We start from the raw sequence: 23,433 nt of genomic DNA on the forward strand, positions 1-23,433 counted from the left end.
TGGGTGGGTGGAGGATCTGTGCCTCGTCCCTCCCCTGAGCCCAGGGGGCCCCCTCTCCAGCGCCAGGGCAAAGAAAGATCCACCACCCCTGCTCCGAGGTGATGGGGCCAGGACAGGAGCTGGAATTTAACCCCCCTCGACAGAGACTCACAGACAGGGTTTAAACCACAGAAAAGAACCAAAATCCCTTATTTTATTGTCCCCTAATTGTCTGTGCTGGGCGGGGGCTTTGGCTGCTGGTGTCACAGGCTGGCCTGGCCTTAGGGCAGGTGCTCCTGGCCACTTCATGCAGGGAAGGGACAGCAGGGAATGTGCTTTGGCACACAGGGGCCTCTCCCTGCCTTGGGGGGGCCCCCTGCATCCAGCCCTTCTTCCCCCCCCACCCCCAGAGAGGGTTGAGAGGGGGTCCAGGGAATTATTTCCCCCATACACACTGTGGCTGGGTGCTGGCTCTGGCCCTGGCCCCCAGCACCACCTCTGCAGGCTGCATCTGTCCCCTCAGCCTGTGACTCTTGCTCCCCTCCCATAATATGCCCCAGCACCCCCAGAGCTGGCCCCAGCCTCAGCCTGGCATCACACTACCATTGTGCTAGCAAGGGGCTGGTGCCAAACTGCCCTTGAACCCCCACTCTGGGCTGCCGGAGAGGCGCGCTGCAGAGCTGGGCCACTGGAGGGGGACGTAGTGGGCGGGGTTTGTGGCTGCAGGGGGCCCCCCCATGGGCTGGTCCCTCTGATGTCACTGCTGCAATGGGTCGGAGCCCAACATTTAAAAAAAAAAAAAAAAAAAAAACAGGTTTCTCTGGTTCTGCTAAAACACGACTGTAGAAAGCAGGCTGGAGGGGGTGGGGCTCAGGATGTAGGGGGCGGGGCTCAGAACAAAGGGGCTGGGGCTTGGATAATCTTTTAGGGTAAAGAATTTTTTTTTTAAATAAAAACATCTTTTTTTCCTTAAAACCTCACCTCTCTGTCACCTGTAGAAAATGGCAGCTGGGGATGGCAACTCAAGCAGCCCCTTTGCCAGCCTTGGGGCTCCTGTGGGTGCAGGCTGGCAGTGCCCGGCTCCCCTCTCTCACACCCCCCCGCCACCCCCACTCCCCCAAGACCAGCCAGCTCCTGCCCCCTTGCTATCCTGGATTGGAAGCCAAACCCTCTGCTCATCCAGTGCTGTAGCTGTGGGGCCTTCCTTGACCAGTGTGGGGCTGGGGCCAGCTGGTGTGGGGGGGCAAATAAGGGGTCGGCCCTTTGCCTTGTGCCCATGCTCTTGGATTCTGCGTAGGGTCTCCCCAGGCTCCAAAAGAGACCGCAGCCTCGGACCGGCACTGGGAATAACTAGCCCCACCCCCCATGGCCATGCCCCCCAACCCAGCCATGGGCGTCAGCCTTTCCCCTTGCTCGAGGGGCCGCCCCCCCCCCCCCCGCAGTCTTTGGCACTTGACGTTGGAAATCTCCCAGGGACGGCAATGGGGGCGGACTGGGGCTATAACCACTTGGCACAAAATAAAATGGGGCCCTGGTGCTTGTCCTGGGGCAGCTGGGAGGGGCGGGGGCTGTGCCGGTTCTCTCCTGGGGTGAGGGGGGTGGCGCTGGAGAAATCTGGCCATAAACGGGGGCAGGTCTGTCCAGTAGAAAACACCATCTCCTGGGGAAGGTGGGGGCTCGGCCACTGGGGTGCTGTGAGCTTTTCCCAGGCAGTCCAGGGAATTTCCCAGTATCCCACTGTGTGACTGTGGATTCCCCTCCCCCCGCCCCCCCATGGAGACAACAGGGCGTAGGGATGGCACTGGGGCTGGAGGCACTGGAGAGCTGGGGTAGCAGGGGTCAGCTCCCTGGCCTCGTACAAGGATAAAAAGCCCCAGCTCTGGAGGGGGGCTCTCCCTGGGGTCCGGCTCGCTGGCAGGGTGGGGCTGGTAGCCCGGTGTGGCTAGTTGCTTGTCATACACTTGAAGCGGTTTTTGAAGTAGAAGAGGCCGTGTTTGACGCTGATGCTGCTGTCGCCCGAGGTGGGGTAGCGGAACTTGGCGTACTGCTTCTCGCTCTCCGACTTCTGCCAGGGCAGCTTGATCTTGGAGGCGTGATCCACCACCACATCGGCGCACGAGCCCACGTGCAGCACGCCCAGCCCGTCGATGAAGAACTCTGCTGGGGAAAGGGCACGGGGGTCAGCGCAGGAGGGGCCGGGTCAGCTGGCCCAGCAATGCATGACTGGGTCTGTGGGCAACGGGGATCAAACCTGCATCCCAGATCCTGGGTCTTCCCAGGATCTGACCCCTCAGACCACCCGGTGTCCCCTCTCACTGATCCCCTCCCCATCTGGATGCACTGGGGGGGATGGATTGCCCCAAGGACTCCAGGGCACCGGGCACTGCCGCTTCTTGGGATTTTGGGAACCAGGCCCCAGAGGCGGAAAACTGCCATGAAGTGTCTCGTTCCCCGGGTCCTAGCAAAAGTGGTGACTTCTGTTTGGCCTGTTGGCTCTCCAGGTGGCACCGGCCTGCCTGGCTAACCACCATGCGGTAACAGCCTGCAGCCCTACTGCCTTGGTTGGCCAGGGACCCCCGTGTGCCTGGAATGGAGCCCCATGTTAACACCCCCATGCCACAGAGAGGGAAACTGAGGCAGGGGGAGGTGACCAATGCCATAGTGAGACAGTGTCAGAACTGGGGATAGAACCTAGGAGTCCTAGTTCTCCCCCTCCCCCCCCCCCGCTCCAACCACTAGACCCCACTCCCCTCCCAGAACTGAGGATAGAATCTAGGTGTCCTGGCTCCCAGCCCCTACCCCTCCTGCTTTAACCACTAGGCAGGTGCTACAGTGGTGTGGTCCAGCCCTGTCATGAGCGCCCCCCCTGCACTCACCGAGGTGGGCGACGCGGCTGAGCCGGGGGTCAAACCCCACCTCCAGCACCTTGGCTGTGCGGGCCAGGAAGAAGTTGACAACGCCGTCGGTGACCACGCAGCCGGGGAAGCCCTCGAGGAGGTGGTGGTAGCCCTGGCGTGTCTGCAGGCAGTCACCCTCCTCGCCCCCCATCTGCACGCTGATCTTCTGCCGGTAGGTGGTGGTGACCCCCGTGATCTCCCGCACTCCGCCCCCCACCTGCCAGACATGCCGACGTGAGCATGGGGACAGATGGGCTGCTGGGGGCAGCATGTAGGACTCTGCACCAGCTCCCCCCTTCCTCTGGGGGCCCTGGGCCAGCTCCCCCCTCCCCTGGCTCACCATCCCCTGGGGACTCTAGGCAAACGCCCCCTCCCCTGAGGGTCCTGGGCCACTGTCCCCTTCCCCTGGGCCAGCACGCCGTTCCCCTGGGTCAACTCCCCCTTCCCTGGGGGCCCTGGGCCAAACGCCCCCTTCCCCTGGGGGCCCTGGGCCGCTTCCCTGGGGGCCCTGGGCGAGCTGCCCGCTCCCCTGGGTCTCCCCCACTCCCCTGGGGGCTGTGCACCAGCTCTCCTCTCCCCTGGGGGCGGTGTACAGGGGGCTCTGACACCTTCTTTCCTGTGACCCATCCTGCCCCACTGCCCCCTGGGGCGAGGACTCGGGTGCCCCCAATGCACCGGGGCGGGAGCCGCATGGTGCAGGGGATAAGGACGTGGGGGTTCCCCTCCAGCAGGGACAGCTCCTGCGACTCCCACCATGTTGTGTCCCACAGTGGCCACTAGGGGGCTCCCCTGCCCTCCCCATGGCTCCCCCACAGGCAGAGGGGGGGAATGGACTCTCAGGACCCCCCCACACCCAGGTATGGCCGAACTCCCCCCAACATCCCCAGCTAGGCATGATCTGGGAGAGGGAGAGCTCAGTGATTCGAGCGTTGGCCTGCTAACCCCAGGGTTGTGAGTTCAGTCCTTGAGGGGGCCACTTAGGGATTTAGGGCAAAAATCTGTCTGGGGATTGGTCCTGCTTTGAGCAGGGGGTTGGACTAGATACCTCCTGAGGTCCCTTCCAACCCTGATATTCTATGATTCATAACTGGACACCTTGCAATTCCTCCCCTGCCCCCACAAAGCATGGCTGGCCCCCCACAATCCCCCCACCCCAGGCGCAGCCCCATTCACCAGGTCCAGGCTGGTTTTCTCCAGCACGTCCACCAGCTTCTCCATCCTGGTGCGGGGCGTGAAGATGAAGTCATCGTCCACCCACAGCACGTACTTGGTGGTGACCTGGGAAATGGCCAGATTGCGCCCCGCGAACCAGCCCTGGGCGTGGGGGGAGGAAGTGGGGGACACATCAGTGCTTGGCCCGGCCACCTGAGCCCCACCCCCTCCCAGATCCTGAGCCCCAAGATCTCCACGCCTGGGTCTCCCCGCACCTTGCCGAAGGGCATGAAGTACTGCTCTATGTGGGGCCCCCCCACGGGCTCGGGGTGCTGGCTGTCATCCGCGATGATGATGGTCACCGTGGGGTAGAAGCGGCGGATGCTGGCGATCAGCGCCCGCAGCTTGTCATACCGCAGGAAGGTCTTGGTAGCGATGGTGACCAGGGCGCTGATGTTGTAATCTGCTGGGGGTGGGGGCAAGAGGTTTGTGGGGAAGGGGAGCAGCACCTCAGAGCCCAGGGAGCGGGGGACCCACCTTGGGAGGACAAACTTCCCCCGCAATTCCAGCCTCAGAAAGATGTTGCTGGGCACCGTCTGCTCCAGCCACTAGAGAGAGGAAGAGGCTGAGATAGGATTCAGGGGACCCTGGGTTGGGGGGAGGGAGGCAGCAGGAGGCTTCAGGGGACCCCAGTCATGCAGGGAGGTGGAGGCAGGATTCAGGGGGATCCTGGGTTGGAGGAGAGGCTATGGCAGGATTCAAGGGACCCCGGTCATGCGAGGAGGCGCAGGCAGGATTCAGAGGGACGGTGGGTGAGAGGAGCAGGCAGGATTTTGGGGGACTCTGGGTCAGGGGGAGGGAGCAGTGGCAGGATTCAGGGGACCCCGGTTGTTAGGGGAGGTGGTGGCAGGATTCAGGGGGACCCTAGGTTGTGGGGGACAGTGGGGGCAGCCTTGACCCCAAATACCATGGGCTGAAAGCCTCCCCACTGGAGAAGCCTGTAGGTCACCCAGCACAAGCCCCCCCCAACACCTCAATCCTGGCTGGGCCCTGGCACCCGCCTGGCACTCACCTCCGCCGTCGCCTGGGGTGCCCGGGTTATACAGCTTGGGCGTGGGCGCGTGGCGGATTCGGATGGTGAAAGACGCCTGGTGCCCATCGGTGGCAAACTGCACTGGAAAACAAAGGGGGAGATGGGCAGTAGGAGGGGGATGGGTCAGTGCAGAGGAAGTTCTGGGGTACAGGACCCCCCCCAGCAGCAGGGGTCCCCCAGGGGCCCCGTCCCCCCGGATTCCATGGCGGTCTCCCCACCTCGACACAGGCCCCTTTGTGCTCCCCTCCCACAGCTCAGCTGGCCTTGCCCCCGGCCACCCCACTGCCCCTGGCCCCGGGACGGGAGGAGACAGGCCAGCCTCATTGCCCAGCCACTCTCTGCGGTCTGGGGGCTGGGAATCGTCCCCTCCCCACAACAGCCCTGGGTGCAGCTGCCCACTCTTTACGGTGCCCCAGATTGGCTTCCCCCACCCAGTATTTTGCAGATCTACCCATGCCAGGGTTGCCTGATGGCACCGGATACTGCCCTCTCCTCTGGCCTCCCCCATGTCCTGAGGCCCCCGCCCCATGCTCTGGAGCCTAGCACATGAGCGACAACAGCCCTCACCAGGGATAACGGTGTGACCCAACAGGCTCCAGTCAGAAGCTGCTGGGAGGGGGAAGAGCCTTGGCCCTATATTTGTCAGACCCACCTCAGGCCAAAGGGGCAGACTTTAGGGGTGATGCCCCAGAGAGGGGAGTGCTGAAGACAGCACCAACCTGTTGCCGCCCACCCCTTGGAAAAGCAGATTTGGCAGGGGAGTGCCAAAGGGGGAATTTTCTGCAATGTTCGGATAAGGTCTCTGTGTGCCTCAGTTTCCCTCTGGACTTTGCCTTGTTACCCAGGGATGCAAATGGCTTCCAAAGCTGCTCCCGGGGCAGAGCAGGAAACATGCAGTTGGGGAGGGGGGCATCAGGAGACAGCCTGGGGTGGGATGAGTGGGTCGTTAAAGGACTGCCTGAACCCGCCCCAGATTGAGGGGGGGAGCTGCAGGATCCAGACAATAGCAGCTCCCCCGTTTACTGGCAGACAGAGCCCAGGTGGCGGAGCCTGAAGGGCATCCCAGGGCAGCCTGGCTTTGATTTGTGGATGCGCAGGCACATGGGGCCAAATGGGAGGGCTGGAGCCCAGAGGCTCTGTGTCGGAGGCGTTGCGTCCGATCCTGTGGGACGACTGGGTCCCTCTGGGAGTCCGGCCCGCTGCAGGGACTGCGTCGCAGCTGGCATGGAGCCCACATCCCAGGGACAGGAAGCGGGGGCGCAGCTTCCTCAGAGCAGCTTTGGACTGTGCAGAGAGGAAAAGGGGAAGTGGGCTAAATGGGAGGGTGGGAATATAAAAACTGATGGGTGAGGGGTGGGGGGTCTTTTAAAAACTGCTCCATTCTGTGGCTGCCCCCCAATTTCTGTGGCTGCATCATCCTGACCGACCGGGCAATACCCTGGAATAATGCCCCACTGCGTAGTGCCCTTGGAGCAGGGTGATCACCCTGCTCTGGCCCTGAGGAGGGCTGCAGCAGGGTAAGAGGGATTAGGAACAGCTGGGGGAGTTGAGTGGGTAGCTGACCGCAGCTGTGGCTGGCTGACTGTGGGCCCAGCCCGCCCTTATAAGAGGGCTGGGGTGAGAAGCCAAGAAACAGTCTCTATAGATGTTGAGAGGGAAGGACCTGGCTGCTGGGCACTGAGCTGGGTACCTAGAGTGGAGCAAGGCAGGGAAAGGCCAGAGGAGCTGGGGAGCTCTGGCCTGGAAACCCCCCAGGCTGCAGGCCTTGTTAAGGCCAACAAGGGTACTGGGGTTGCAGAGGGGCAGCCCAGGGGTAGGCAGAGGCATCTGGTCCAAACCCTCCTTGCCAGTGATGAGTGGCTGACACTGCAGCCTGCCTCAGGGCGTGGGGCTAGATGGTGACAGGCAATAGCCCACGACTGAGGTGAGGTGGGGATAGGGGGTTGGGAGACTGCGGGGTACAGCAGGGGGCAGGACCCTGAGAGAAGGGGCACTGGGGTCTGGGGACACCAGGGCCAGTGGCAAGCGAGACACTGGCCTGTAGAGGGCACTCCTGAGTGGACAGAGCTAATTCCCAGGACGACCAGCAGGAGGTGCTGCAGCAGTGAGTCATTGCCCCGTTACACCCGTGTACTGATCCTGCCCTCTCCATGAATTATAGATTCATAGACTAGCAGGGTTGGAAGGGACCTCAGGAGGTATCTAGTCCAACCCCCTGCTCAAAGCAGGACCAAGCTCAGCTATATCATCCCAGCCAGGGCTTTGTCAAGCCTGATGTTAAAAACCTCTAAGGATGGAGATCCCACTACCTCCCTAGGGAACCCATCCCAGCGCTTCACCAGCCTCCTAGGGAAATAGTGTTTCCTAATATCCAACCTAGGCCTCCCCAACTGCAACTGGACCATTGCTCCTTGTTCTGCCATCTGCCACCACTGAGAACAGCTGAGCTCCATCCTCTTTGGAGCCCCCTTTCAAATCCCCCCTCATTCTTCTCTTCTGCAGACTAAACAATCCCAGTTCCCTCAGCTTCTCCTCGTAAATCATGTGCCCCAGCCCCCTGATCATTTTTGTTGCCCTCCGCTGGACTCTCTCCAATTTGTCCACATCCCTTCTGTAGTGGGGGGCCCAAAGCTGGACATGATACTCCAGGTGTGGCCTCACCAGTGCCGAATAGAGGGGAATAATCACTTCCCTCGATCTGCTGGCAACGCTCCTACTAATACAGCCCAATATGCTATTGGCCTTCTTGGCAACAAGGGCCCACAGCTGACTCCTATCCAGCTTCTCCTCCAGTGTAACCCCAGGGCCTTTCCTGCAGAACTGCTGCTGAGCCAGTCGGTCCCTAGTCTGTAGCAGTGAATGGGATTCTTCCTTCCTAAGTGCAGGACTCTGCACTTGTCCTTGTTGAATTTCATCCAATTTCTTTTGGCCCAATCCTCCAATTTGTCTAGGTCCCTCTGGACCCTATCCCTGCCCTCCAGTGTATCTACCTCTCCCCCTAGCTTAGTGTCATCTGCAAACTTGCTGAAGGGGGAGGTGACTGACTGGCCCTCCCCTCCCTGCCTGGCACTCTGCGCCCTCCATGCCTGATTGACCGCCGGGGATGGCCCCACCTCTCCTGGTGCCATGTCCTCCTGAGGCAAGGGGGGGGCACACAGGGTCACATGCCCTATAGTGGAATGTTCTGTTGGGGGTCTGTGTCCTGTTGCAGGATGCTCCCCCACCATGCATTGCCCCTTGCCCCACCCCAGGCTGGTTGTCAGATTTTGCCTGCCCCCACGGCACCGGGTGCCCACCTGTGTCCGCGGTGTTGGGGTGGAAAAGCGTGTTGGTATAGGTGATGAACTGCAGCTGGCGGTTGAGGTTGTCCAGCTGGGTGGCCGACAGCGAAAGACGTGTCTCCCCCTCGCCCTGCGCCTTTACTGCCTCCACCACTGCTGCCACGTCGAAGGTGCCCAGGGTGGCTGTCAGGGTCACCTAGAGAGGGGGAAAGAGAGAGGCAGGGTTAGCGCTTGGGGCTAGGTGTGGCAAGGGGGCGGCTTATGGCAAAGGGCACTGCCCGTGGCTTGGCGATGGGTGCTAGGTTGGCACTGCATGAGGAGGGGTGTGTGATGGCTGGAAACAGGATGGGGTGGGGAAGGGGAGGGGCTATGCTGATGAAGCAGCAGGGCAGTGGCTGCCCTTGCATGCTGCATCTTCACCCCACCACCAGCCTTGGACATCCACCCCCAGCGTCAGCCACTGGACGCCCCCCCCACCACTGGTGGGCGGGTGGCTGGTGAGCAAGGACCCGGCCAGCAGCAGGACTCACCAGTACTGATGGGGTCGGGGAGACAGAAAATATGGGACAATTTGCCCATTTATAAGAAAAAGTCGGAACAGCTGCAGGGGGGCTTAAATATGAGACTGTCCCTTTAGAAACGTGACGTCTGGTCACCCTGGGTGTGTGGAATATGCCCATGCTGGCACTGTGCAATGGGGCCGTGACCCTTGGGCCCCGCAGTGATGCTGTCCCCATGAGAACAGATGCCAAGTGTGCCCCCTGGAATAAACTCATCAGACCCACTCTGTGGGTCAGTGTCCCCCAGGGCAGGCGGGTTCTGCTCCTCCCCAGCCCAGCACCCATGTGCCAGCTCCCACCAGGCAGCTTTGGAGCAACATGGGGTCCAGGGCCTCACCCTGCATCCCAAAGAGCCAGCCCCAGCATCGTGCCCCTGCCCCGTGGTGAGACTCCTCCATGCCTTACCTTGTACAGCTTACTGCTGGCTGCCTGCAAGCTGAGCCCTGGGGAGGCAAGACACGGGATTAGTGAGACCCAAGGAACCCCGCACATCACTGCCCCAGCGAGCTCAGGTCCTGCCCACTGGTCGTCCCTGGGCAGCGGTGCCCATGGGCAGGGGATGAGCCAAAAAGGGTTGCCGGGTCCAGCTGGCCGTGGCCATCACCCCAGGCTGTGTGTACCAACCCTCCACCCAGCCACCTTGCCCCCATCACCACTGGCTCTGTTCTGCCCTGGGAGTGGGTTGCCCAGGAGCGGCAGTGGCAGGGCAGGCTGCCCTCCTCAGGAGGCTGAGGCACTCACCTGGGATGAGGATGGTCCGGAGTGGGCGCACCTCCACGCCCTGGGCGGGGTACTCCAGCGGGGAGTTGGCTCTGACGATCAGCAGCTGCTCAGCTGGAGACTGGGTCCTAGGGGGGAAGGAGAGAGTGAGGGGGATAGGCCCAGCCCTGACCGCACCCCAGGCCCCCCTCCCCGGTGGCCCCGGCGTGGCTCACCGCTGCCGGTAGCTCTGGTACTCCAGCTCCCGGCTGCTGTGGATCTGCGCCAGCTCCGCGGGGCCGAAGGCCGCGGCGAACTCCAGCGAGTAGAGCTGGCTGAAGAGCTGCTTGGGGAAGGGCAGCTTCCCGCCGGACGCCACCTCACACGAGCACGAATTCCTGGGCAGTAGCCTGCGGAGACCAGGCGCCCGGTCATACCCGCCAACCCCTGCCCCAGGCTGATACCTGCCCGCCTGTCTGCCCCTGCCCCAGGCCACTGCCCCTGCCTCTACCCACCTGCCCCATGCCGATACCCCACCTGCCTGCCCGCCTGCCCCAGGCCGATGCCCCTGCCCCTTCCCTCCTGCTCCAGACACCCCCACCCCTGCCTTCCTGCTCCTGCCCCAGGCTGATACCCCTGCCCTTGCCCTCCTGCCCCAGGCTGATGACCCCATGGAAAGGGGGGGCACCCCAGTGCTGGCAAGGGGGGCGTCCGGGGACCTGCCCCCCAGGAGAGGGCAAGGCTCTGGGGAAGTGTCCCCTGAGGAAGGGCTGGGAGCCTGGAAAATCCACTTCCCAAGGCCCAACCCAGGAGCCAGGCTGCAGCCCTGCCCGTAGGGGCCAGTCCTGCATGCACCCCAGCCCTGGCCACCCTTGCCCGCCCCACGGTCCTCCCCCCACCCATGCCCGGGGTTGGGGGGCAGAGGTCCTTACTCGACGATCTCCTCCTTGAGCCGGAAGGGGATGTGGGCGAACTTGTTGGAGGGGCCCAGCAAGGGCTCGCCCAGCAGCTGCTCGGGGGCTCGGTCTGGCCGGTTGCGCAGGTCGACCGTGCTGTAGGGCTTGGGCGACCAGACGTGCAGGTACAGCAGGGCCAGGGATGCGGTGACCACCAGCAGCAGGCACAGGGACTTCTGCACCAGACGCATCCTGCAGGGGGCAGCGGGGAGGTGAGAGGGGGCGCCCCATGCCGGCAGGGGAGGGGAGATCGGGGCCGGGCTGGGGACTCGGGGGGGCCCAGTCTGGCATGTGGGTTCAGGGACTGTGCCCATGTCCGTCTCGGCTCTGTTTGGCCCACGGCTCCAACCAGACTTTGCTCCCCAGTTCAGTTCTTGGCCCGATGCCCCTTTCTTAGCCTGGGGTTGCCAGCTGTGGGGGGACGTATTCCTGGAGGTTGCATCACGCTGAGTTGAAGATTAAGCTCGACCTCATGGAGACCCCAGGACCCCCTAGGAGGGTCGGCAGCCCTACCTGGGGCGCTGGGCAGCTGTTGGGGGGAGCTCAGAGGGTGGACAGGGGGTTCTGGAGTCTCACACACACTCCTGCAATGGAGGGGAGGGCTCAGAGCGTGTGGAACTTGGCTGGACCTGCTTTCAAAGGGCATCGGGCCAGATCCACTCTGCCAGGGCCAAGGTAAAATGCTGCTGTGTCCACCCTGAAATACCCACCCCAGCTGCCCCTGCAGACCTGATCTCTCCCCATGATTTTACACGGGGTGCACCCACCCCACCCCTTGACTGCACTGCTTGGGTGAATCTCCTTGATTGGACCAGGAACGAGGCTTTAGCTGGCTCTCCTGGGGCCAGAGTTCAGATGCAAACTGTGACTGGAAGATGGGGGGAGTCCCCTGGCTGGGTCCCCCCAGGGCTGGATGGAGGCAGGTAGACAAGAATTCCCTCCACACCATCCACAAAGCAGGGCCCTGGCTTGGGACCAGCATGTGCCAGGGAGCTGGCCAACAGGTCCACCTGGCAGCTTCCATGGCCGGAAGAGGGGCCCGATTCTGCTCCCCGCGGGACCGGCTTCTGGTTCCTCCCCGTTGATGGGGATGGGCCTGGCTCTTCCACCCAGGGCAGCCGTGTACACTAGTGCAAAGCGGGTGTGAAATCGGCGTAGCACCAGTTATGCACAGGGGCGGGGCAGGGGCCAAAGCTGGTGCAAGGCACCAAAGCTTCCTGCCCCCGGGAGCTAGCGCTGTCTGCCCGAGGGAGCTGGTTGGCCCCGGCTTGGTCTGGTTCCAGTGAGTGAAGCAGGGTCTCTGCTGCAAGGGGCGTTTCCCAACAAAGCTGCGGCGCTGCTGATCTGACCAGCTCTGAGCTGGGTGCCAGGCTGGCAGGAGTTCAACATCCACCAGCCAGTGGGGGTGGCGGGGAGGAAGGGATCCTGCCCTGTTCTGGAGGGGTGGGGCAGCCAGCTGCTCAGCCCTTCTGTACATCCACCTCATCATTTTTCCTGGTCCCTGTGCCCTTTGAAAAACCTCCCACTGGGCATTGCCGTTTGGTGTCTTAGGGCAACACCAAGGTCAGGGGCCTTGTTGTGCCAGGCACTGCCCAGACCCCGACCGAGGTCAGGGGCCTGTTGCGCCAGGCGCTGCACAGATCCCAAATGAGATCACGGCCCTGTTGTGCCAGGAGCTGCACAGACCCCAACCGAGGTCAGGGCCCTGTTGTGCCAGGCACTGCCCCACCCCCCAACTGTGCAGTGTTAACTGGCTCAGAGTCTGCCAGTCTCACTCTTCATTATTTGTATTACCAGGGGGCCATAGAGCAGGGGCCCGCTGTGCTAGGGGCTGTATAAAGAATGGAAAACAGGCCCTGCCCCAGGAAGCTTTCAATCTAACGTGGCGCCCAGAGGGCAGCTCCCGGCGTGGCACTAACCTGGGATGCCCCGGATCCAGGCCCTTTCGGGAGAGGTGGGAGGAGGAGCCGTTTCCTTCCCAAAAGTGCCTCGAAGGCAGAAGTGTTGTCCAGCGGGGTCGCCAGACAGCTTCAGACCGAGGGAGAAGCAAGTCTGTTTGCCCAGCAACATAAGCAAAAACCACCTGGCCGAGGTGACAAACAGGAAGGAGCCCTGCGGAGAGCACCAGAGTGGGCCAGATATGACCACCAGCACGGGGGACACTTCAGCACGTTGAGATGCAATTACGCCGGATTCCCCGAAGCCCCAAATTCCTGCTGTCACGCTACCCACCACTCCACCTCTGTCCCCAGCCGCTGCGCAGCCCTGCATTCCTGCACTGTTTGCCCCCGGGGGTGCCGCTGCTTGCTCTGGGGAAGCTGAGGAACCTGCTGATATCTGCCCTGCAGCCCGGTCAGAGGCCACACACAGCCCCAGGCAGGGGAAACCAAGAATGCAACCCCACAAACAACCCCGAAGCCATGAACGCTGCCCTCCAATCCGGTCAGCGCTGCCACCATTTGGGAAAGGCCAGGAAACCCCCGTTGCCAGGATCCCAGGGAAACGGCTCTGGGAATCCACCCCACCGACAAGATATTCCCACCCGCTCCCACCATGAGTCACCTGCGGTGCAGGCCTTGCCCCCAGAGCAGGCCGGTGCCTGGAGAGGACTCTGCCCCACAGCCTCTGAATAGACGTCCTTCTTGCGCCGGCTGCCCCCGATTCCTGTCTCCGGGACGTCTCGTGGTCAGCACGGGTGACGGCTCCGGGAGCTAGGACGGCATTCTCGGGATGGGGCAAGCGATTTGGGGAAAGGGGATCCTAGCAGTGGGGCAGATGAAGTGGGGCTGCTGAATGCAGGGAGGCCAGGTCTGCAGGAGTGGCCTCCTGGGCTCAGATTCAGTGAGGCACTAGGCGGGTGCAACCCCACCTTTGCGTCTATCAAAGGAAGCACATCGCTGCCGGGTCCCAGGGCTGGAAGGGGCCTGGGTCCAGATTAGGACTGTGGAGGAAAAGACCCCCCCGCAGATTACATAGGCCTTGATTTGTTAACATGGGCCTGTTAGAAACAAGACACAGCCTGAACCAAAGTAGCTGTGTCCCCTGGCTGCAGCGGGGCGGGGGGAGCGAGAAGCCCCAGAAGGAGGAACTATTTGTAATATGTGCCTAATGCTTATGAAGCATAACAACTGCTTGTGCGCGATAAGATTGTAACAAGTATGAAGAATTTATAACGATAAACCACGCCCTCTCTTATGCCTGTTGTGTAACTGCCCTGTGACCTCCTTGGGGGTACCCCATAAAAGGAATGGTTGCTAAACACTGGAAAGTACGAGCCGAGACCCTAACCCTTATTACTTCCATAAAAGGTATGTGAGCAACCACACTGGCAAGTATCAAAAAGACCCCAAAAGACCCTAACCCCGTAAGGTGTTAATTCCAAATAAGGGCGATTGTTACTTAAATATATGATGCATTTGCAGTTTTCAGCTTTATATACTCGGGTGATGCTTTGTATCGGGGGCGCAGTATCCAACCTGCTACCCCCCAACGCATTGGGGTGTGTACAATAAATGGGCCTCCAGCTTGAGTCTCTGATCAAATTATTGCCAGGGTGGCTTTTTCCACGACAGGATCTAGCAGCCAGAGCAGGATGCATCCCCCTGCCAGGCAGTGCCAAGGGGGCAGCTGGTGTCCCTGGGCGAATAGCCCCCCTGTGGGTGGGGAGGGGGCTGATAGCAGTAAATTGAGGCAATGGAGAAAGGCTGGCTGCTGCTAAGCATGGCAGCACAACCCCCTGAGGGGGGGCAATTAACACCCCACCCCCGGAATCCTGCCCCACCTGAAAGCCCAGCACAAAAGGACAGATCCAAACACCTCAGGTCTCCGGCTCCTGTCAGAGATGGGCAGATGTTTCCAGCTGGGGAAACATGGGGGCCCCGCACCTGCCCAGTGCGCCCCACCCCTCGTGGAGAGCTCTGCCACAACCCCCACCACACCCCGGGGACAAAGTCCGCCATAGCCATTGCCTGCATAGAACATGGGCCCCTCCCTTGTGGCATCCCGAGCTTCGGGCTAGGGCCAGGCTGGGTGAGCGCGCACCTAAAGCGTGGTGGGTTTCTGGAGCCCAGGTGTGCTCAGCTAGCATAAATCCACTGGCAAAGGGCCCGCGGCACAGTGGGCAGGATCTGACAGGAAACCCAGGGCCGAGGGGCCTGTCCTCCAGGCTGTTCATGGGCATGGCAAAAGGCAGGCGCTTCAGCCCATGGGGTAAACTACCCCGCCCCCCGCCCCCCCGTCATCCCCTCAGGAATGAAACCAGGGCCGCTCCAATGAAAGAGAGGAATGAAAAACCGCTCGTGATCCCTCCGCTGCCTGCCCCCCGGCATCCATCAGCCATGAATCCACACAAAGCCCAGAGCTAGTCCCAACTGGGGCAAAGCACCTCCCCCCAAGCTGGCCCACCAAGGTTCCCGAAACCCCCCCCCCCCGCTGCCCCTCCGAGGTTCTCTCCCCACGCCCCCTACAGAGGTTACCAACAGCCCCTCGGACTTACAGCTGCAAAGGTTGTGGGTTCAATCCCTGCTGGTGGAGCCAGCCAGAGGCACTGTCGCCGCTGCACCAACTCTGCCCAGGGGGTCAGGTCGATCCACACATGGGAGATGCTGCTGTGCTGGGGGGAGCAGGTCTCAGCTGGCTGCAGTGTGGCTCTGGGGAATCGCCTGAGCTCTGCTTTGCCCCAGTCGCTGCTTTTCCCTGCTTGGGAAAGCCGAGGGGGCTCAGATTTGCCTCCCTTTTGGGAGCAGTGATGCTTGATGAAGGATGTTTGGAACAGGGCTGAGTGGCCCGAACGGGACGACGGGGACTGACACCGATATGCGCAGGCAGGTACGTTAGTTCCCCAAGGTGAGGGAGGAGCAAAGCGAGATGTTTGTACAGGACATATTTTCAGCGGGAGGTAACAGGTAGACTATTCCCTTCTGAAACTGCTGAAACTGAGGGTCACAGCTAACCCCAGCCAAGCATACGATCTATCTGCCTTTTCCCAGCCCGCCCGGCCCTGTGCTTGCAGTCTGGAGCCAGGGCTGGCCTGAGAGCACCCAAGAATGGACTCTGAACGGGGGAGCCTCAGAGCCCCAGGACATTCGCGAATCGCCCTGATGCTGAAAGGAGGCTAAAAGTCAGCGCCTGGCGGAGGAGGAAAAAGGGCACAGACGTGCTCCATTACGGTGATCCTCTGCCAGCAGAAGTGTCTCATGGAAGGTGGCCAAGGGCTGTCGACAAGGGGATCCCTGATCAGCCAGGAAAGGGACTGTTAATAAGGGCAGGCCCGCAACTGCCAAATCTGTTTTCCTTTTGCCCAGAAGCTTGTTTTCAAAGCCTTCCCCCTGGCTTTTAGCAGACTCTTCACCTTGGGCCTTTTTTCAAAAAACTCCAGCTTGGTTTGTGCTTTGTATAAGGGGCGGCGGGCTGAACTGAGGGGAAGCCAGGATTCTGGGGCGCACGGTTGCAGAGGCAGCGGGTCGGGGGACACTGCACGGATCCTGAAGACATGAGACTGGCCGCTCTGGCGGGAGCAAGGTGGGCTGTGTAAATCGCCAGGCTGCAGCGGGAAAAGGGACATGGGGGCTCGGGGCAGCCCAGAGTGGAGTTTTGGGAGAACTTCCACTGGGGACGGGGGGCAGGAGGGTGCAGACCAGGCTGGAAGTGGAGGGAGATGGGGTGGCAGTTTCCCCAGGGTACCTGGGTTAACCCCGACCAGCGTCACGTGGGATGAGCTGCACCCACCCATGCTTCAGTCTGGCCTGGGGGGTTGTGAAATTAACCAGCAGCACGTGGCCGAGCACAGCCGGGCGAGCATGTGCAGGGAATCTGGGTCACAGCTTGTGAGGGTCTCTCGACAGGCAAGCGGGAGACCATCTCAGCAGGAGGGGGAGGTAGATCCCTGCCCCCCCCCCCCAGCCCAGAGTTTCTGGAGCTGATGATGCATGTGGGGGCCAGATCTGAAGCTATCTCTATGGCAACTGCCTGAAAGATTCCCACCACACCAGCCAGCGCATCTTTGTACCTTGGGGGCTTCACAGCGCCTTCAACTGCCAGCCCCACTCCAGCGGCTGGGGTTAATGCAGCCAGGCTGTGTCAGACCAGGTCAGGGGCCCACCTACCATACCAAAGGGCAGGGCCTGTGCCATCCTCTTGGTACCTGGCACAACGAAGCCTGGATGCCGACTGGGCATTATTGCAATACAAAGACACCTAATGCAGGAGGGTCTCAGCTTGAGATCAGGACCACCCAGCCCTTTCTGCATTGCTGGATGAGGGACGGACCCAGCTAGCGGGGGAGTGAGGGGCCCCGATGCTGGTGAAAATTGAGAATCACTAGCCTCAGGGATTTGGATTTGGGGCATCTAGCTGGCACAGGTGTCAGAGACCCCGGCCTGGGCATTAGCTGGGCAACCCCAGGGCTGGAAGCTACCATGGGGGACGTGCAGTGAGTTCCCCTATCCGGGGAGAGCTGATTTTCCATTAGTGTCAGCTCTGATTTAGTGCCAGTCTGGGAGCAGCGGGAGCGAGGGCGCAAACAGAGTTGCCAGGGGTTGGAGTGGGCCTGCTATTAAACAATCATTACTATCTACATGCTGATCTCGTGCCAGGTTCCGCTGCACGCCTCAGAGAAATTCACTCCCAGCGTGCGACCCAGCCCCATTCGGGCCGGGCACAGCCCCATGCAATCTCAGAGAGATTTGCGCGCCGTTGGACAAGCCCTCGACGGACCACGTGCACCCCTGCGCTCCCAGAGATCGAAAGCAGGTGCTGGGGGGTCTGAGTCCTGCCTCAGTAGGTGGGCACAACCCCTGCAAGGAGTCGTGTTCCCTTCTCTCCGGCCTCTGAGAGCCGTTGCTGGAATTTAAAAGACAGTAACGGTCTGTGAGAATCCGAGGTGCCCAGAGGCCAGGGCGATGGGCGCGGCACGCACACAGAAAGACACAACATTCATTCCTCTCTCTGCACCAGGCTCCAAGGTGACCCGACCCTCATGCTTGGGTGGCCTGGCCCTGCTTGATTCCCAGTATAAATTACAGCAGCCTGGGGAAAGCGCTAACCTGCGCCCAGGGTAAGTGGAGAATTCCCATAGTGCTGTGCAGTCCGGCTACACCCCTCATGGGAGGGGCCTTGAGGGCAGGATTCTGAGGTGGGTCCATTTCAATTTATTCCTGGTGCCGCTCCTTGTCCTGCCGGCTTTCGGGGCTTCGCCACATCCCGTCGCCAGCCGCACTGTGCCAGTGAAATGACCCTCCCACCTCCCCTTGCCTCCCACGTACCAAAACGCAGCCGGCTCTGGGGAGGAGCGGCCGAGTGGTACACAGCACCAACAATGCGATGGGGGGGGCAAGCCCCTCCTCTTCCAGGAAGTGCTCCCCGGAGGGACAAGCCTGCAGCAGATCAGACCATGCTCAGGCGCAAAAGACTGGTGCCAAATGACCCGTAGCCACTCTGTGCAAATCCATCATTTCCCGACCCCCGCAGCTGGGCCAGGGCCCAGAGCAGAAACCTGATGTTTGCAATACAAATCTATTCATGGAAGCAGCAGAGAGACCCATAGCTCCCCTCCCCCAGGAGGTGAACAACAGAGCCCCAAGGCAGTCACAAGACTGTGCTTAGCAGGAGTGTGAGCTTGGAGAGCTGGACTTCACCAGGGCTATAAATAGAGCAGGTTGGGTGGCTGGGCGGTCCGGAGCACCTCCATTCGGCTCCAAGCAATGCCAGGGGGCTGGTTCGAAGCCAGCTTGGGCTGGTGGCGGTTGGACTCTGTGTGAACGGGGAGCAGATTTCACTCTGCTTTGCAAAGGGCAGAGCTGGCACGAACGGGCAAAGAGACCAGAAGCCTGATCAGGGGACTCGAGGGCTTGTCTCTCGCCAGGAGCTGCACTGGTACATTGGCATTGCCCGGCACATACCAGGACATGTGGGCCCAGCGCTCGGGGGGCATTCCCGGTGCTCTCCCAATGCTGGCGCCCACCCAGCAGCAGGCACGGCAGGTAAACGTCCTGGCATCCTGCTCGCTGCCGAGTGGGAAGCTTTGGCAGTGCATTGTGGGATGCCGGCTGGAATTGGGGGAGCGTGGGTTCAACCCCCTCTGACCTATCCCACAATCCACTGCCCGTCTACGCCTCTCTCCACGTGGATGAGGCATGGAGAGGGAACGGATGAAGAAGCAGTGCATTGTGGGATGGCATCGGGAGGATTTAACCTGATTTTACCCCACTGGGGGTGTGTGGGGTGGGAGGGGTAGCTTGCTCCACTGCTGCCCAGGAGGTAGCACCCAGGTCGGTGCTCCTGGAACCCAGTGTGACGGCTTCACCCCCTTTCCCCCGCGGCAAGCCTCACCTCAGGGGTGACGCGGGGCTCCCACTGCTCAGCCTACAGCTCCCGATCTCTGGCACTTCCTGGGCTCTTCTAGGGCCAGGCAGGGAGACTCCCCCGTCTCATCTGGAGACCCTCACGGCTCCCACGGGCCGGGTGGCACCAGCCTGGGGTGGGAGAGACACAGGGAGGTGCTGAAGAATGGGTAGAACCAGGAGATCCCACTCAGCTCTGCCCCACACCCTCAAGCACCAGGAGAGCAGCGGGTGTAGCTGTGGGGCAGAGGCAGGGGGCTGGGAAAGGCCAGCCTGGGCTACCCTGCCCTAGGGATCTCGTGCCCATCCTGGCGGTGGGCCCAAGCTGGTGCAATCCCTGGCAGGAGTGGGGAGCCTGGTGAGCCCCACCCTTCCAACAGGGGCCCCTGGCAGACCTGGCCCAGCACAGCGGGGATGAGTCAGGGACTGGACCCCCCTCACTTGGAGGCGCTTCTTGACTTGGGCTTTTTGCAGCATAAGTCTCTCCTAGGCCCTCTCCCAATGCCCATCTCCTCTGCCAGCCTGAGCCCTTCCTGTGCCCATCTCCCCTGTCTTCCAGAGCCCCCCCCCCATGCTGCTGCTGGCCAGAGCCCCCCCTCCCCATTACCCCTGCCTGCCAGAGCCCCACCCCACGCGGTGCCAATCTCCCCTGCCGCCTATTTCCCCTGCCTGTGCAAGGCCTCTCCGCTCTCCAACCCCCACAGGCCCCGTGGCCAGCCAGAGAAAAATACTGATCAGTTTAATTGTTCTCTGTTGACGCTACTGGGCTTGACATGGGGCCCACTGTCCCAGGGAGCCTTCCCAATCGCCCGGCGAAGAGGAGCCCTCAGCCAGTCTGAATGCCCCGCAGTGGTGCCCAGTGACACCCGAGCCTGGCAGGTGGTACTGCTATGTGACTTCCTCAGCTGGGATGGGCATGGGGGCACCTCGGAGAGGCCCGAGGGTGATGTTGGGCCCCCACCCCTCTCCTAATGACATCCCCCACCCCCCTCCTGCCCGAGCAGCCGGTTCACTGGGCAGCTGGCAGCCCGGCAGCACTTTGCAGGGGACAGGGGCCACGGGGGCTGCTTCCCCCTCAGAGTTAGCAGCACCAAGAGGGCGATGGGGACAGAGCTGGGAGAGGGGAGCCAGTGACAGGCCCTGGTGGTGGGGGGAGACAGTGGGCAAGGGACTGAAACAACCGAATGCCCTCACCCCCATCCCCAGGCAAGGTGTACTGGATGACCCGGGCCAATCTGAGGGGGCAGCACTGGATTAATGATGCTGAGAGGAGGAGCTGGGGGTAAATACTTAGGGGTCTGTGTGGAGATGGTGGTCTGGCAGGCTGGGTCATAGGTAGGTGGGCCCTTAGGTGCTGACTCTGTGGGTTTCCCTGGGGCTGGAGCGCCCATGGGAAAAAAAAGGGTGTATGCTCAGCACCCACCGGCAGCCCCATGGATCAGTGCCTCCCCCTTACCCCAAGTGCCTCCCACCTGCTGAGGTGCCCGACTGGTCAGCGCCTCCCTCTCCCTCCCACCCGGTGCTTCCTGCCTGCTGTGATCAGCTGTTCGGCAGGGGCAGGAAGAGATGGGGGGGATGGGGTGGGAAAAGGCAGAACGGGGAGGGTGGGAAGAAGCAGGGCAGGGGTGGCGGCTTGAGGGGCAGGGTGGAGTGGGGATGGGGCAGGAGCAGGCAGACAGAAGTCAGGGCTTGGGGGAAGGGGTGGAGTGGGGGGGGTTGAGCACCCCTCGGGCATAGAGGAAGTTGGCGCCTCTGAGCCCGGCGCTGGCCTTGGCTATTGGGGTCTGAGCCCCCGGGGGCACCGGGTGCCCGGGCACCATCGCTCCCGGCCCTGTGCGGAGGCCGGGGACTAGCTGGATCGCTGGGGTGCCCGGGGCCAGCCAGCCGGAGAGGAGGGAAACTGGCCCTTTAATCCGCGGTCTGCCCGGTGCGCCCAGACGCTGCGGTGATGGACGCCACTGCAGGGGTCCAATGATCCGCAGTTCCCGGGGCGGCTGCAGAGCCCCGGGGGGGGGTTGGCACAGTGTTCCCCAGACGTGCAGCCCCGCGCGCCACAGCCTCTCGCTCAGTGCAGAGGCCGGACGCGGACGCGAAACATGCGCCTGCAGCTGGGGGGACAACACCCCCGCCCCGAGATATGCAGAACCTCGGGCCGGCCGGGGTGGTCCGCAGCAACGGGCTGATTCTGATCCGACCCTCCCCGTCTCCGTATTCCCCAGCCCTGCGCTGCGCCCGCCGCCGGTCCGCGCTTGAGGGGGGGGGGGGCGCGCAGCGCAGCGCTTAATTAAATCACCCCCGCGCTGGGGGGCCGCGAGCATGGCACGACACCCTCGCTCCCATCGGCCCACGACGGGAAAGGGGGGTAGGGATCGCGATGCCCTATGACCCCCCCCACATCCTCCCTCCACGGCCGTGTGGGAGCGGTGCTGCTGAAGTGCTGGCCAGCTCCATCCCGCCCCCCCACAGCCTACCTGGCTGCCCAGCGCATCTCCCCGCCTCGCCTCCCATGGTCACATCTTCGGGCGCCCCCCAGCCCCCGGCACACACACACCCGGGACCCCGCTCCGGATCTAGCACTGCCCGACCGGGCTGGCTGGGGCCGCCGGGAGCCTGGCAGGCGGAGGGCGCCCCCGCTGGCCCGAGGAGGGAATGGCGGCTGCTGCAGCCCGGTGTCTGTGTGTGGGGGGGTCGCCTTTGTCTCGCACAGAGACGCCCCTCCACTTTGCCGATCCCGATCCCATCCCCGCATCCTACGCCCTGGGGAGCCAGGGGGAGGGGGACCAGCTCAGACAAAGAAATCCCAAAACAAAGGACTCGGGGGGCGGGGTCAGGATGACAGGAGTGGTGCGGGAGAGGCGTTAGAAAGCAGGTGGCACCTTGTAATGGGCTATCACTGGGGGGCACGGAGCGAGGAGATAGGGATCATCACCCCCCGCACAGTCCCTGCCAGAAACCTGGGAACCTTGGAAACGGAGATCAAACTAACCAGGCGTCTGGTGGCACCTTAAAGACTAACAGATTTATTTGGGCATAAGCGTTCGTGGGTAAAAAACCCACTTCTTCAGATGCCTGGAGTGAAAGTTGCAGCTGCAGGCATGATGCACTGACACATGGAGAGAAGGGAGTTCCCTCGCAAGTGGCCAACCAGTGTTGGCAGGGCCAGTTCGATCAGGGTGGAGGTGCTCCACTCCCAATAATGGATGAGGAGGTGTCAAAGCTGTTTTTGTAATGAGCCAGCCACTCCCAGGCCTTTTTCAAGCCCAGATTAATGGTGTTAAATTTGCAAATGAATTTTACAATCTTTATCTTGGAAAAGGATCCCTCATTCTCACAGATCGTGGAAGGCAGGCCAGTCCTGGCTTACAGACAGCCCTCTCAACCTGAGGCAAATACTCACCAGCAACTACACACCACAGCACAGAAACACCAACCCGGGAACCAAGCCCTGTAGCAAACCTCGTTGCCTGCTCCATCCCCATAATCTACCCTAGCAACACCATCAGAGGATCCACCCACAGCAGCCACGCCATCGAGGGCTCAGTCACCTGTACGTCTACTGATGTGATATACGCCATCATGTGCCAGCAATGCCCCTCTGCCATGTATGTTGGCCAAACCGGACCATCCCTACCTAAAAGAATAAATGGACACAAACTGGACACCAGGAATGGTAACATACAAAAGCCGGTAGGAGAACACGTCAATCCCCCCAGACATTCTATGACAGATTTAAAAGTCACTATTCTTGAACGAAAAACCTTCAGAAACGGCCTTCAAAGAGAAACAGCAGAACTAAAATTCATTTGCAGATTTAACATCATTAATTAACCAGGAGTCTTTAAGGTGCCACCGGACTCCTGGGTTGTTTTTGCGGATACAGACTGACATGGCTACCTCCTGACACTAGAGACCAAACTGGATCTAAGACCACGTCCAGCACGAACGGAGGGAACACGGGCCAGACATTGCTGGGGACTGGGTGGGACCTTCCCCACTAGACTGGCCAGGTGAGGCCAGTGGGGTGGGGGCAGGGAGGGGGTGACTCAAAGCCGTCTCCATGATTGTTCTGGGTCCTCTGTGGGAGCTGGATTGGGAGGAGCCCGGTTCCGCAGTGGGGCCCATGTGAGTAGCAAATAGCCTGGGGAGGGGGTTCCTGCAGGCTGAGGGGCAGCTGGACGATACCCAACCAGCTCAGGGCCTCGTCGGGCCTGACCGGAGCAGGTGGACAAGACCCCCGACCGGCGCAGTCACCAAGGAGTGGTTTAAAGAAACCTACCAAACTTCCAGTCGGCTCCGGGTTTTCTTGCCTTTATCGTTCCTTGCAGCTGGAATGCCAGGGCACGGCCCCCTTCTGCTTTCCCTGGAGAAGTGACCCCAGCAGGCTGCCGAATTGGTGTTGCCACCAGCCACCAGCGCAGCAAGCAGGTGCCTGGGGTGGCCAATGAAGAGGAGCGGCATGTCCTGCCCTTCGGCGGCA

General features: G+C 61.6%; 2 protein-coding genes across 5 annotated transcripts in view; both read right to left on the reverse strand.

Annotated features, from left to right (window-relative positions):
• The window catches only part of DCTN2 (dynactin subunit 2), a 350,710-nt gene that overhangs the window by 186,254 nt on the left and 141,023 nt on the right, over positions 1-23,433 (reverse strand). The gene's annotated exons all lie outside the window — the stretch shown is intronic.
• On the reverse strand, positions 876-21,517 carry B4GALNT1 (beta-1,4-N-acetyl-galactosaminyltransferase 1). Of its 3 annotated transcripts, XM_032770103.2 has the most exons (12): positions 21,428-21,517; positions 18,946-19,088; positions 10,594-10,809; positions 9,898-10,071; positions 9,704-9,810; positions 9,368-9,405; positions 8,418-8,598; positions 5,101-5,202; positions 4,304-4,491; positions 4,050-4,190; positions 2,856-3,093; positions 876-2,136 (listed from the first exon to the last, which is right to left on the reverse strand). In XM_032770103.2, exons 3-12 carry the CDS (start codon positions 10,806-10,808, stop codon positions 1,922-1,924), a joined length of 1,599 nt encoding a protein of 532 aa, XP_032625994.1. In that variant the 5' UTR covers position 10,809; positions 18,946-19,088; positions 21,428-21,517; the 3' UTR covers positions 876-1,921. The 3 variants fall into 3 exon arrangements, with proteins under 3 accessions (XP_032625994.1, XP_074917105.1, XP_074917106.1); XM_075061004.1 differs by lacking the exons at positions 18,946-19,088; positions 21,428-21,517 and having other exon boundaries at positions 1,746-2,136; positions 10,594-10,827; XM_075061005.1 differs by lacking the exons at positions 9,368-9,405; positions 9,704-9,810; positions 9,898-10,071; ... (1 more) ...; positions 18,946-19,088; positions 21,428-21,517 and having other exon boundaries at positions 1,746-2,136; positions 5,101-5,197; positions 8,418-8,538.

This window comes from Chelonoidis abingdonii, chromosome 26 (assembly GCF_003597395.2).
Source record: "Chelonoidis abingdonii isolate Lonesome George chromosome 26, CheloAbing_2.0, whole genome shotgun sequence".
Lineage (NCBI taxonomy): Eukaryota > Metazoa > Chordata > Testudines > Testudinidae > Chelonoidis > Chelonoidis abingdonii.